Raw genomic sequence first — 14371 nt, 5'->3', positions numbered from 1 at the left:
TGCTGACTGAATACTTCTGCCCTTTGAAGATCCTCATATACACACTCACCTTGTTCATTAACCCTCTTAGTGCCGGCTCCCTTACTGCCGTGGTTGCTAAGATTGCCAGAGAGGAAATGCCTATTATACAGCACCGAAGATAAAAGCATATTCTCATGGTTTCCCAATTTCACATCAGGCAAATGCTGGGGCTGTACCTTAATTAAGGCCACGGCTGCTTCCTTCCCACTCCTAGCTCTTTCCTGTGACATCGTCGCCATAAGACCTATCTGTGTCGATGCGACGTAAAGCAACTAGCAAAAAAAAAAAAGCATATTCTATCATCACTTTTCAAGATATCTCATTGTAGTTTACATTTTCTTGTAGCTAAGTGATCCCTCTCTTCACTCATTACATTAACATCACAAAAATAATTCACATTGCCAAGTAAAAAAATTTTAATTTGTTCATGCAATTTTTGAAAAGGTTTGAAATTCAAATTTGGATTTCATTACATCTTAGTATTTCTGTGCACATTGATGCATTGTTTACTAGTTTGTAAAATATCCATCTTTTATAATAGTTCTTCTGGGCTGATGACTTTCGATGTTAGGCCCCTTAAAACAACAAGCATCATAATCATCAATAGTTCTTCTAAAAACAGATTAAAATACTGACTTGGTCTAGCATCAGGACGAGGTGCATGTTTAGGGCCAGGGCCAGGCGTCTCAAGGAATGCAGGAGAGGGTTGAAATTGTACGTCGTGATCAGACTGAATTTCACGGAAATCGGGAATCTGATCATCGTTACTGTCTCCGTCAACTCCATAATTTTTCCCATAACTATCATTACCATCTGAATCGGAAATTTCATGCATCAGTGTCACACAAGTAAGTTGGATAACATCACCACTATCGTCATTGTTTAAAACGTTACCGGCATTATCATCACTCTCAGTATCATCTGAATCATTGCCTGACTCGATATAATCATAATCATCACTCAATTAATTAGCATACTGTACCAAATCGTCATCAATTTCAAACACAGTACGAGAACTAGTCGCCATTATTACGAACACATGGTCTACAGGTATGCGCCAAACAGCTGAAATAGAAAAAATCATAACATCAACACAACATGTCGCACAGAGATTCTGGTGGTAGATTTAGAAGCTATGTAGTATCTGCTACAGAGTGATGCTGACTGGAGCTGCCTTCTGTCAGATATGTGCAAACTATGACGACTTACATAGACAGCTGCAACATGGAGCGCAATGGTTCTCCTGGCACTTTTCCACTAGCCTACAGAGGAGCGCGATCGCGCTCTCCAGCACTCTAAGAATGAATTATTCCTGGAAGTGCTGGGTATGCAATATCCACATAACAGATGCCTGACTGATGTTCACCTCCTGTGCAGTGGCCCGTGTGCTAGAGTGAGTGTTATGCTGGATAGCATCCAACACAACCTGTAATGTCTTCTAGCCCATAACCACACATCTCGTTATATTAGCCAATATGACTCGGATCCAGGTAAAAATTACTGACCTGGCTAGGAATCGAACCTCAGGCCTCTGGATATGAGGCAGGCACACTACCCCTACACCACGGGGCCAGCTAATACATATTACATTAATACTAAAACACAACACTGAAAGCTGCTTTTTTAGTATAAATCATTTCACTTAAACCGAGTGATCCACCTGCCCCTCGTGATGTAGTTTTATGCAACACACCATGTTTATTACAATTCTGAAATACATCTGATAAATGAGAGTTTCTCATAGTATAGCAGTGCTTGAAGAAAACATTTGAGAGACAAATACAGAGATGATGGTTAAAGTACAATATCAACATGGAAGAAACAATAAATTGGCAAAATAGTGTGCTGCTCCAATTAACAATCTACAGATAAGGAGAATAAAGAATTGGAGAATTGCATAGAATATAATGAAACGGGGAAAGAGCAAATTATAAAAGGAAAGAAATGTGACTTCATGTGGCATGTTGAAACTGAAAGCAAAGATGTAAACTACTGTGCGTTGCAGTCAGAACTAACAGACTGCTAAGTAGGTCAGCTGTAAGCTGCAGGAAGTGGAGGGAAGGGAGATAGTGGAATCGTTAGAAGGGGAATCTTATTGGGAGATTTGTGAATAACGGGATGAGTTTTGACTTTATCAAGAATAAATGTTAATGCCTAAAAAGAATGTTGGTCTGCATGGAAATTTTGTTCCAACAACATTCCATACATTTAGATTAGATGAATAACCTTACTTTCTTCTGTGTCCTGGTTGTATGCATGGCCCTCTCCATTATCTAAACTCTTGATGTACTGCATTCAAATAGCTTATCTGAATATCTTGCCCATCATCCTATAAATCCTGTTACTTGCTAGCATTGTTCATTATCTTACAAATTTATCTTGTGCAATTTTTTTTTCCTTTAACAACCAAATCCTCCCCACTGTCTCTTAATCCGAGATGGTCTTACTGCACTGAACCGATTTATCAACTCTACATTTCTTCTGATACCCTTGGGGTTCCCCTTCTTCCAAAGTTTTGCTGGGTATTCTGTTATGCCTCATTACTTCTTCATAGTATACACCATCAAACCATTACTCTTCTCTCTTCTATTTCTTTTCTACACCAAGAATATCACTCATTACTCTATTGATGGTTACATCACATTTTCCCCAGTTATCTTCTACACTATCGTCATCAGTGAGTGATACATGCTCAAGAAGTTTTCATTTCCCAGGTTGTGCTGTTCAGCCAGTATATGAAGTTTGAACTGGGTTGTATATCATGTCATTTTATGTACAATCTATTAAAGAAACTGTTTAAAATGGTTTATGTTGGGTCTACCTTGTCAATACACTTTTAATGATAGAAAATTATTTATTTTAACATGTTTCTGGAAAAATATCCATTCCCTTCATCAGTGATCTCAATAATAAAATAATATAACACTATCTTTTGCTTTTCTTACAGTTTAAAGGAGTATTGTATCTTAATTCACCATATCAGTGAATAAAGAAACTAATGAAATATTATGAAAATGATCATGACATAAAACTTAATATTTTGATAAATTGAAATGAGAATACCTATATAAATTTAAGATCTTTAAGTTTTTCTTCTGTTTTTCTTCCTTAAATTATCAAACACTAGTCTATACAATGGGTTCCCTTCTGTATTTCTTTCATTTAAACTTGATCTAAGTCATTTTTTGTGCAAGATAAATTTCTAAATTTTCCAAAACATTAATAAATTTTCCTGTTTTGTCCAAATGTATTAACTCCATGTCATTAGAAATGTCTGTAAATGTATGACTCATTTCAATCATATGCTCTCCCATTGCCTAAAATCTTTTATGTTTGACTGCATTAACATGTTCTTTGTACCTTATAGCGAAACTTCTTCCAGACTGTCCTATGTATCGTTGTCTACATGTTTGGCATGTCAATTTGTAAATTCATGATTTATTAATTATACATTTATTCTCTATTTTATCTGAATTGAAAATTATCTTATTAGTTTTGTTTATGACATTGATGTTCCTTTTCTGAAAATTTTAGCCAGTTGATAAGAGTGCTTATTTCAAAAGGTTAGAACTGCAAATTTCTTTTTCTCCTTTCACTCTTTAATTAAAGTTATTTTTGGTTTATTTTTCATTTTATTTATCATTCTATTAATAAATTTTCTGGAATATCCGTTGTTACGAGCAATTTGGTGAATTATATTTATCTCTCTATTATAATTCTTCCTAGATATAGGTATGTTCATAGCTATATTAAGCTGTAAAATGTTGCCCGTTTATGTTGACCTGGAGTGTTGGAGTTGTTTCTGGTAATAGTATCTGTTTGAGTAGCTTGTGTTGGAGTTGTTTCTGGTAATAGTATCTGTTTGAGTAGCTTTTCTGACACTTTGGAAATTGAAATGACCAGGATTTTAGTAATTTTTAAATTTAAATAACTTAAAGTTCCATCATTTTCAGATTCCATCATAAAATGTACTTGTTTATCCAAAGTATTTAAATACTCTAATAGACCATCAGGTTTAACCTTTTGTTCATCGATAATAACAAATATATCATTGACGTATCTTAACCATATAATCAATCCATCTATTTTATCCACTATTTTATTATATTCCATGTAATCCATGAATATGTTTGCTAAAATACCTGAAGCCGGCGAACCCCTTGCTAGGCCGTTAGATTGTTTGTAAATTTTGTCAAAAACGAAATAGTTATTTTCCAAAGTAAATTCTAGTAATGTTAAAAATTCTTCAGTTCCCACGTTCCTTAATTTGTTGTATTGCATTAAATTCTACTATAGGAATGTTGGAGTACATATCTTTGATATCCAAAATATATCGTGTAGTAACCTGTCAGCTCAATGTTTTTGATCCTGTAACAATAGTTAATAGTATTAATTAAGTGCCTCTGGCTCTTAAACTTATAATGTTCTTTTAAAAATCCTTGTATAAATTTGGCCGTCTTATATACCGGACTATTTCTAAAATTAACTATTGGTCTAATAGGAATTTCTTGTTTATGAATTTTTGGTAGCAACCTTAAAGTAGGTATTTCTGGGCTCATGTTAACTAGACAGTATCTTTGGAGTCTAATGAAAAGGTCATGCTATTGAGAATTCGTTTAAGTTTTTTGTGCGTAGATGATGTGGGATCCTTTTTTTATCAAATCAAAATTATTGCTCATTAGAATATTCTTAGTCTTTTCAATATAATCTTGTCTTTCTACAAGCACCTATATCAGCTTTTGTCACAACAATATTATTATCTGTCTTCTCCTTCAATAATTTGATGTTCTTATTCAACTCCTTATGGTTCTCTACATTACATTCTATCATATTGGATATTATTGTACTAACTCATATTTAAGAGTAACTTGCTCATCAAGTGGTAGGTTCGCTATGGCCACTTCAGTTTCAGCTATTAATATGACCAAATCTTTTCCATTATTATAATTCTCCTTTTCCCAATTGAATTTAGGCCCTTTACTTAAAATGTTCATTTCATTAACATCAAATTTAACTTGAGTGAGATTTCTAACAGGTTCAAAGAACTTGTGTTCATTATCATCCAGAATATTTATCTTCTTATTACTCTTAAAGTGTTTTACTTTATTACCAAGTAAATTTTGGAACTTCTTATCCAATATCACTTGTTTCTTGCTCAAAAAGGTTAGAACTGCAAATTTCTTTTTCTCCTTTCACTCTTTAATTAAAGTTATTTTTGGTTTATTTTTCATTTTATTTATCATTCTATTAATAAATTTTCTGGAATATCCGTTGTTACGAGCAATTTGGTAGATTATATTTATCTCTCTATTATAATTCTTCCTAGATATAGGTATGTTCATTGCTATATTAAGCTGTAAAATGTTGCCCTTTTATGTTGACCTGGAGTGTTGTTGTATTGCATTAAATTCTACTATAGGAATGTTGGAGTACATATCTTTGATATCCAAAATGTTGCCCTTTTATGTTGACCTGGAGTGTTGTTGTATTGAAGTTTCTATGTTCGTCTGTAACCAGTCCCACTCTATTTTCAATGCTGTTTTGGCTATCATTAGATTTAACTCATATAACTCATTATTAAGTCTGGTTGTTTTAAGAAAAAGAAACTTAATTTCATTCCTGAGCCATACTTGATTAACCTCATTCTGTGTTTTTATGTCATTGTGATGTAACCTTCCTCCTTTTTGCAAGGATATCAAATGTTTTGGCACCAGCTTATAAGATAAACATTTTTTAAGGAAAACTATGTCTTTAGAGATTTTGGAAATTTTAATTTTTAAGTTCTTAAATCTGTGAAACAATTTCTTAGCCTGGCTGGCATACTCACTGTTGATAAACTTAACCATAATAGGTATTTATTTGATCCTGTATTGTGGACCCAACATAAACTATTTTAAATAGTTTCTTCAGTAGATTCAGGCAAGTTAATACAGGATCAAATAAATACCTATTATGGTTAAGTTTATCAACAATTTTATGTACAGTCGCTCAAGGAAAAAAGAATGAGCCCAAGGTACTGTATAAGTTCCTCACTGTCTCATCTGTCCATGTGGTAGTCCGTTGAGCGTGGTTCATACACACCTAAAACAGTTTGGCTGTATGGCTAATGTTATTCAGTTATTCTGGGGAATGGCATGACAGAATGTAAGGAATTCTAGTTCACATTAACTCTTATTAATCCAGTAAATGAAGAAATACACATGTCGTTTGTAATTAAGTTCTGTCCATCCAGGTACAGTAGTATGATGCTGACTAGACTGCTCTGTACCTGTGCCAGATGGTGTGGACAGCCAAAATATAAGTAGATATAGACATAAAAATCCAAATGTAAGTTTGATTCCCCTACAGGACGTATTTTTTTAAAATTTGTTGATTTTAAAGATATGTTTTGCCATTCACCTCATAGGTGTCATTGCTAGTTAAATTGTATTTTTTATGAAACATGAACTTATTTCTTGTCCATTCTTGCAGTGTCCAAGGGAATATCATGATGTATTTTACCGCCTACAGTCTTATATCCTTGCATTCCCCGACCCCGTAGAGAAAAGAGATAAGGATTAGACATACAGTCTTATATCCTTGCATATCAGTATGTGGTCCCCATAGTGCATTTACAACAGTCATTCTTATTGTGGTGGAGCTTGTATACTGTCAGCTATGTTGATGTTGGTGAAGGCTGGTTTCTGGGCAACAGAAGCTGGTCATAGGGAAGGCAGTCCCACTCTTACTGCTAAGCAGTGGGCCAAACTTTATTGGGAACATGCTTATAGGCAAAGAGACATTCCATAGGCCATCCATGCATCTCTTTTAGAGAGCAAGATGAGGCTCTCCTGGCAGCACTAGAGAAGAACCTCTTCCTCTCAGCGGTTTCACTCAGGGTTTTTCTTCCTTTCCTGGTGCAGTGCAGACTGCACATAACCGAATTACAGATGTGGAACTCGGAAATTACGTTGTCACTAAGAAGGTCAATTTGACTGAGGACCGAATACTTGATTGCCTCACTTATGCCATGAGAATGCTGATCTGGGAAGCGATGAAGTGCCATTTTCCTGTGGAGATGTGAGGCAGATCTGTGTGTATCATGAACCCAATGTCAGGCACGATGCCAAATACATTGCCACCTCTCACAGAAGCTTTCATTGCAGGGGGTGGTTTATTTCACATGGTACCAGAATGCTGTTGAGAATTCTGGGAACTCTCACTGCCCAGATTTACAAACAATTTTCGAGCCTCTGTTTGATTCCAGCATTGGATATAATTTGTTTCAAACGACAGCATGTTAGCTTCCAGCAGGATAATCACCCAGTTCATACCACAAAGACAGGTCAATGATGGTTTGCTTCATAGGCAAGAATCGAGGCTATACCTGGGCCTCCAAATAGTCCTGGCTGTCTTCTGTACCCAGTTGACTTTGAGTGGTCATACAGCACAAGGGCCAGCAGACTTTTATAATTGATTTGTGTCTGTCTGTTTTGGGTTTATTTGTAGTGACTGACGTTGATACATACAGTATGCTCTTATCAGTACCGTACCTCTGTCAAATCCAAGTGTTTTTGCAGTCTTTTTAGAGATTTGGAGTTCATTCTTCTCTTCACATTTGCATACAGAATTAAGGTGGCTTTCCTAGATTCAAGTTTTAACTTGCCAGGCTGAGTGGCTCAGATGGTTGAGGCGCTGGGCACATCAGATCCTGGCTCAGTCCGGTGGTATTTGAAGGTGCTCAAATACATCAGCCTTGTATCAGTAGATTTACTGGCATGTAAAAGAACTCTGCAGGAAAAAATTCTGTCACCTCGGTGTCTCCAAAAGCTGAAAAAAGTATTTCAGTGGGGTGTAAAGCCAATAACATTATTATTAGTTTTATTTCGACTATTCCACTTGGCAGTCATTAGTGTTCGTTTCTGAATATTTTTGACTTCCATTTATCATCAAAATTTTCTGATTGAGTTTGGTTACAACATTTAGTATACCTGGCAGAATGTTTTCATGATTCTATGAATTATACCTTGTTGGGTCAGGGAAGTTCCATTGATATGAATCCAGCACATGATAAAATAGATTCACCTCTTTAAAAGGTACGTGTTCTGGGAAACGTGCTTGTACAGAAATGTCACAAATTGTTTTAAACACTTCAATTTTATTTCAAAATTAGATATTCCTGTAGGTGCAGTTTTGTCATCAAAAATCACTTACAGCATAGCATGACTTGTGCAAATTTTCCAGAGAATATTTCCCTACCAAACAAGTTGACTGCATAGTACAGGCTGCGTAACTGTGAGTGTGCATTTGGGAGATGGAGAGTTTGAACCCCACCGTTGGCAGCCCTGAAGATAGCTCTCTGTGGTTTCCTATTTTGACACCACAGCTGCTTCCTTTCCTGTTCTAATCCTTTCTCATCACATCATCACCAAAATCTTGAGTTAGGACTGCATTAAACCATGAGCAAAAAAAGAAATATCTCCCTAATCTTGAAGATATCAGTTGGTTCAGAGATCTCTTCATAGTTTCTCAGTTGCAGTTAATTTCACCAATGAAAGAATGTGAAAATCTTATTGATATTCCAATTTGAAAGCCACTTTTAAAACTTAACAATAATAAATTTATGAACTCTTGGAAGGATAGGTGGAAAATTCAATTCAGGCTGTAAAAAAATTGTGTCCTTGTGTTTCAATATATACACTAGTGTCAAGAAGTTTAAATTCACCTTAAGAAAAGAAGACAAAGACAAATCATGAAATGCAAAAGATCAAGGATCTACATCTTCAGATAGATAAGCTCTCTGCTTGTCAGTCTCTTCTCTTCTGCATTTCTTCTCAGCTCCTAACAGGCTCATGTCTGTTTCCCAGCTTCCTAGGAGGGCGGGCTTCAACACTCTTTGAGGGGCCATGTTGACAGACCATCAGTCCTGATGCAGGAAGTGTGGGATAAGGAAAAAGCCAGATAAACACAGGAAATGGAGGGAGACAAAAATATGAAGATGAGCACAGGTGGTAAAAACTAAGATCATGGGGCAAACCAATGAGGATAAAAGGATTTGTCATGTGATTGTTCTTTTCTGTTACTTATATACTGACCTGTTGGGTTCTTTTTCTCCAGTGACCTTTCAGTAGCTCTTCGATCAGGCTGTAGTTTCCTGTAACTTACCAACCCTTTTGCCTCACCCTTATAAGAGTAGTATTTGTGTTCGAACGCTCCAAATTGCATGAAAATAGCTAGCAAAGGTTATTAATTTGATCTAATGGGCAACTTCAAGTGGTTGTAGTTATTAACATATGCTGTTATGTTTGGTCGCAACATTGAAGATAACCAGAAAGCACCCTATCAAAAATATAATTATATTATTAATATAAGTGTAATATATAAAAGGCTTTATTATGTACACCCAAGTGTTGATACAAGCGAGATGCGTCTCTATACATTTTCAGTCAATATCAAACTGAAGACGGGGCTTTTCAATGAAGTGCTCAACACAGAATACTACATAACATTGAGCACATTAGCCAATAGCCACTTACCTGCCCAAATATAACATAATGTTACTAACTGCAATTATTTAATCAAATTCATAATTTTAAACCGAAATGTAACTTGCAGCCATTTTCAGTGACCACATTTGAGTTGTCCTTCCAATGGAATGTTCAAACTCAAAGACTTCCCTTGTTAGTTCTAGAAAAGAACTAATGACCTTCATTGATATACTGTTGATATTTCATGAGAGATACAACTGCATAGTGAACTTCAGAATGCGTCTTACTACTCTCTCTATGTCTTTTAGGAGGGGATAGCTGCCTTCAATTTTGCCAGTGAAGAGGAAGCTTATGCTGTTAGGACAGCTTTGTTGGAGAAGTTGGAAGCCAAAAAACAACGCCGATTAGGTATGTAAGGGGCATTACTGTTGTGTTTACAATTGTCTTTTGCCATTTGCGTCGGCTGTTAACATCTCTTTGAGTATTCAGCCGGAAGATTGGTTTCATCGTGAACAGCTCTGCCATCAGCTGCCGTAGATGGCCTAAGCATCACTGAACAGGCATTCTTGGGAAATAAGGAGTGAGGTAGTTTCCCCCTTGCTTTCCTCACAGAGCCAGAAGTTGCTATTACATATCAGTCTACCAAGCTCACTGATATGCCCACACCAACTGATCTTATTAGCGTTGTTTTCACACCATTCATTTCAAGGACTGGCTACTTAAGGAATGGCACTACCAGCACCGCTCATACCCGAGTCTGGCCATGCGGTTAGAGTCATGCAGCTGTGAGCTTGCATCAGGGAGATAGTGGGTTCGAATCCCACTGTCGGCAACCCTGAAGATGGTTTTCCGTAGTTTTCCATTTTTCACTCCAGGCAAATGCTGGGGCTGTACCTTGATTAAGGCCACGGCCGCTTCCTTCCCACTCCTGGGCCTTCCCTATCCCATTGTCGCCATAAGACCTATCTGTGTCAGTGCGATGTAAAGTAAGTAGCATACCTCAGTCACTTTCACATTGTCAAAGCCAAAAATGAGACCAAGACAGATAAGTGAAAGTAGCAAGTTTGATCTAGCCCATACCAGGAGACTTAGTGAATCGTAAATACTAGATCTTGCCAGCAAATGCAAGTTGTTAATATATACAAGGTGGTCGGAAACAACGTGAACCGGATATATGAGCGTTAGAGGGTTGGTCATACAGATAAATAATTAGAAAAAAATAATTAGATATCTTGGGCCGTTGTTGTAATTTTATCAGCTTCTGAAGTTAGCCAATCGGATCGCTTCGCGGGCAACTTCAGATGGTCTATGCGAAGCGGTGTTGTTAAATCTGCACATGGCTTATGAACGGCTTGAGAGCACAAATAGAAGAAATAAAGTTCTCCAGGGGAGGGACTTGAACAAGGACCTCCCTGCTGATAGGCTTGGCCCATAGCAAGCACATTACGGTGGCATTGGCTGAAACCCATGGTGTGTTAGTGTTTGATGCTTATTTCTTGGCATGGCTCTCAAGCCTGACCAAGCCACGTACAAATTTAGCCAGACCACCTCATAAAGTCCCATTAGCATTCGCCCGCGAAGTGATCTGATTGCCTAATTTCAGCAGCTGATAAAATGACAAGGGCGTGAGATATCAACATAATTTTTTCAAATTACTTATCAGTATGACCAATGGTCTGTTGCTCATATACTCGGTTCATGTTGTTTCCGACCACCCTGTATATGAAAAAGAATGTATGCTATACTGTAGCCGAGGCAGCGAGATGAAAAATGGAATGGGCCTGATAATTTCTTAACAGCTGAAGGAGTATGTAGATATAGTAAGTACATTAGTGACAGGATAATGAAAATTAGACAGAGAATGAGAAACAGAGTCAAGGACTCCATACAAGGGTATGCACCACAGACAGGGAACAAAGAAGAGGATATTGAGGAATTTCTGGAGAAACCAGAAAGGCGATAACTGATGTGGAAGTGATTATAATGGGAGACAGGGAATGGGAATGCATAGGTGTGAAACAAAATACAGGGAAAGGAAGAAGTAATTGGACCATGTGGATATGGGAAAAGGAATGGAGGGAGAGAAAATAGTTGAGTTTTGTGACAAGAATGGAATAATTGTCAGCAACACATGGTTTCGGAAGAAAAACAGCAGAAAAATTACAAGATGTTGCTGGGATGACAGAAGAATAACATCAGTTATTGAATACTGCCTCAGAACACCAACGGGTTACTAGCTCCACCTGTGTGCTGTCGTCTTTAGTCTGGGGTTCTGCCTTGATTTGCACCTGGGTGATGTGCCCTTCCTGGGTAGCCCGTGCAGGTGGCGTTCGTTCCTGGTTGGCAGCTGTAGTATTCTGTGTCCACTTCAAAAAGCAGGGCAGTACAACCTATGTTGTACCATCGCGGGGCTGACAGAAGAATACAATCAATAATTTATTACTTTCTGATGGAAAGGACAAATCACAGACAGTTGATGGATGTAACAGCTTTACCAGGAGAAGCATTCAATGGTGACCATAGAGTTGTGATAGTAAAATTGAGAGTGGGGAGAATGGAAAAATTAGAGGAGGTAAGAGATAGTAAAATAAAAGTGTGAAAATTAAAAGATAAGAATGTACAGGAAGAATTTCTGGAGAGACTGAAACAACAAATTCCGGTTACTGAAGTAGGCAATGTGGAAGATGAATAGGGCATTTGTAAGTGAGACAGTGTGTGTCTGTGATAGAACATAGACGAGAGTGAAGGAAAAGGAGACACCGTAGCAGAATGTGAAGGTGAGAGAAGCAGTGAAAGAAAAGAACAAAGCATGGCAAGAATGGAATAGAGATAAAAGAAAAGAAAACAAAAGGATAATAAAAGGAAATATAAGAAATTGGTAAGAGACGAAAAAGAGACTAATTTACACAAAAGATGGAAACAGATGGAGTTGGCAGTAAAAGAATTCTGTGTGGAATTATATGAAGTAACTTGCTGTAGAACACATCATTGACGGGAAATCATATAACAAGTCCCAAGTTTTCTAACTCTCCAGCTACTTTCTGCCAATATTCAGTCATGCTCTTTTACTCGGGACGCAACAGTAAACTAACCTATTGGAAATGAGTGGCAGCAGAAGAGACTAATCATGTCACATAATGGTCAGTGTAATGTTGTTGTTGATCATTTTTATGATTTTTTTGTTATTGTAGGTCTTAACATTTTGTTTTCTTCTGACTCTGTGATATTAGGACATCTAATGTATGCAGAGTCCTTCCTTCTTTCATGACTCCCTCTTGTCTTAATCTGTAAGTGTTCATTCCTTTATGATTTTTTCTCATTTTTATAAAAATCTTCACAATTATCCTTGTTGATATGTACCGATGACTTACACGTTAAGACAATCATGACCAAAACCATCGCCATTTAAAATGATTGAACAGTATTTCCCCATTAGCGATGCTCGGCGTTGGTATGTAGTAAACAACAAAAGTCTAAATTCATAGTCGGTGTGGTAAAACTATTAGACATAAATGATTGGAAATTGTATTCTCCATAATTTTTATTATGTAGTAGTTTTTGATAAGACCAATAACATATATATTTAAGAATTAAATTTTAGGCGACTACCCCTAAACTACCATTTCATCCAGTGTGAATAAAATAATGTTTAGCCTCGACTTTAGTGACGTATTCCCTGACTTAACATATCGATTTTCATTCAATTCTGTCCACCTATTTTCTTGTGGTTCGGTGTTGACATGGACTTAGCAACAAAAATTAAAGTTCATTAATATCTCCGTTATTATAGCCCGTAAGGTATGTATAAGACATAAATGACCGTACATTTATTTCTATATAACTTTAGTTATGTAGTGGTTATCAGTATGACTACTATTAATGTAGATATTAATGTAGACTTTACCTACCGATTTTCATTAAATTCTCTTTGGTCATTTTCTCGTGATCCGTGTACTTACATACACACAGATAGAGAAAAAGACAGACAGACAGACAGACAGACAGACAGACAGACAGACAGACAGACAAAGATGACAGAAAGTTAGAGGCATTTCTTGTTACTGTGGACATGATCGATACAGAAATACCAATATTTTAAAATTCTGAGCAATGTACAGACAAAACTCTTTATCTGGATACAGTCTATAAAATAACTTGTTCTGACTGACTGACTGACTGATTCATCGTCGCCGAGCCAAAACTACTGGATATAAAGAAATGAAATTTCGGGGATACATTTATATTACAGTGTAGGTGCTCAATAAGGAAGGATTTTTGGCTATTCCATTGCTAAGGGAGCGAAAATGGGATTGAATTTTAAAACGAGTATATCCACATCTCAAAAACTTTACAGGTTAAAGATGTGAAAATTGGTATTTGGAATCTCCTTTAAAAATAAAGAAACAAATATTTTTTTGTTTTTGCAAAATCTACTTAAGGGGCTAAAAAAGGGAAAAGGGGTTGAATATTTTAATGAGGATACTTATATCTCAAAAACTGAAGATGTTATAGACGTAAAAATTGGTACATGAAATCTCCTTTAAAAATAAACATATTTTTGTTTTGTTTTTGGAACATTCACTTCAATGGGGGTTAAAAGAGGTGAAAATGGGGTGAGGTTTTATAATTAGTATATCTCGAAAACTAGCTGTTACCTGCAGATACGCTCGCGTGAATTTTGTAATTTGATCAAAATAATCATTTCTCCGTACTGCACTAAGACAGTATCTGAACATCTCTAAAGTATAAAAACAGACGTAGAATTTGGTATTTGGAATCCCCTTTAAAAATAAAGCAGCACGTATTTTTTGTTTTTGTTTTGGAAAATGCACTTGGGAGGGGAGGGGAGATGGCAGGAGGAGTTGGAAAGAAGTAAAGGAGGA

At 36.6% G+C, this 14371-nt stretch overlaps 1 protein-coding gene across 4 annotated transcripts in view; it reads left to right on the top strand.

The window, feature by feature from the left end:
* The window catches only part of LOC136863022 (actin nucleation-promoting factor WASL), a 227098-nt gene that overhangs the window by 123488 nt on the left and 89239 nt on the right, over positions 1–14371 (top strand). For all 4 annotated transcript variants that reach the window (XM_067139337.2, XM_067139336.2, XM_067139333.2 and 1 more), the window contains one exon: positions 9797–9896. In XM_067139337.2, the coding sequence (XP_066995438.1) occupies positions 9797–9896 (100 nt within the window). The remainder of the gene's footprint in view (positions 1–9796; positions 9897–14371) is intronic.

Source organism: Anabrus simplex, chromosome 2 (genome assembly GCF_040414725.1).
Source record: "Anabrus simplex isolate iqAnaSimp1 chromosome 2, ASM4041472v1, whole genome shotgun sequence".
Taxonomy (NCBI): domain Eukaryota; kingdom Metazoa; phylum Arthropoda; class Insecta; order Orthoptera; family Tettigoniidae; genus Anabrus; species Anabrus simplex.
The sequence above is the reverse complement of the archived record's forward strand: the minus strand, read 5'-3'. Positions and strand labels throughout refer to the sequence as shown.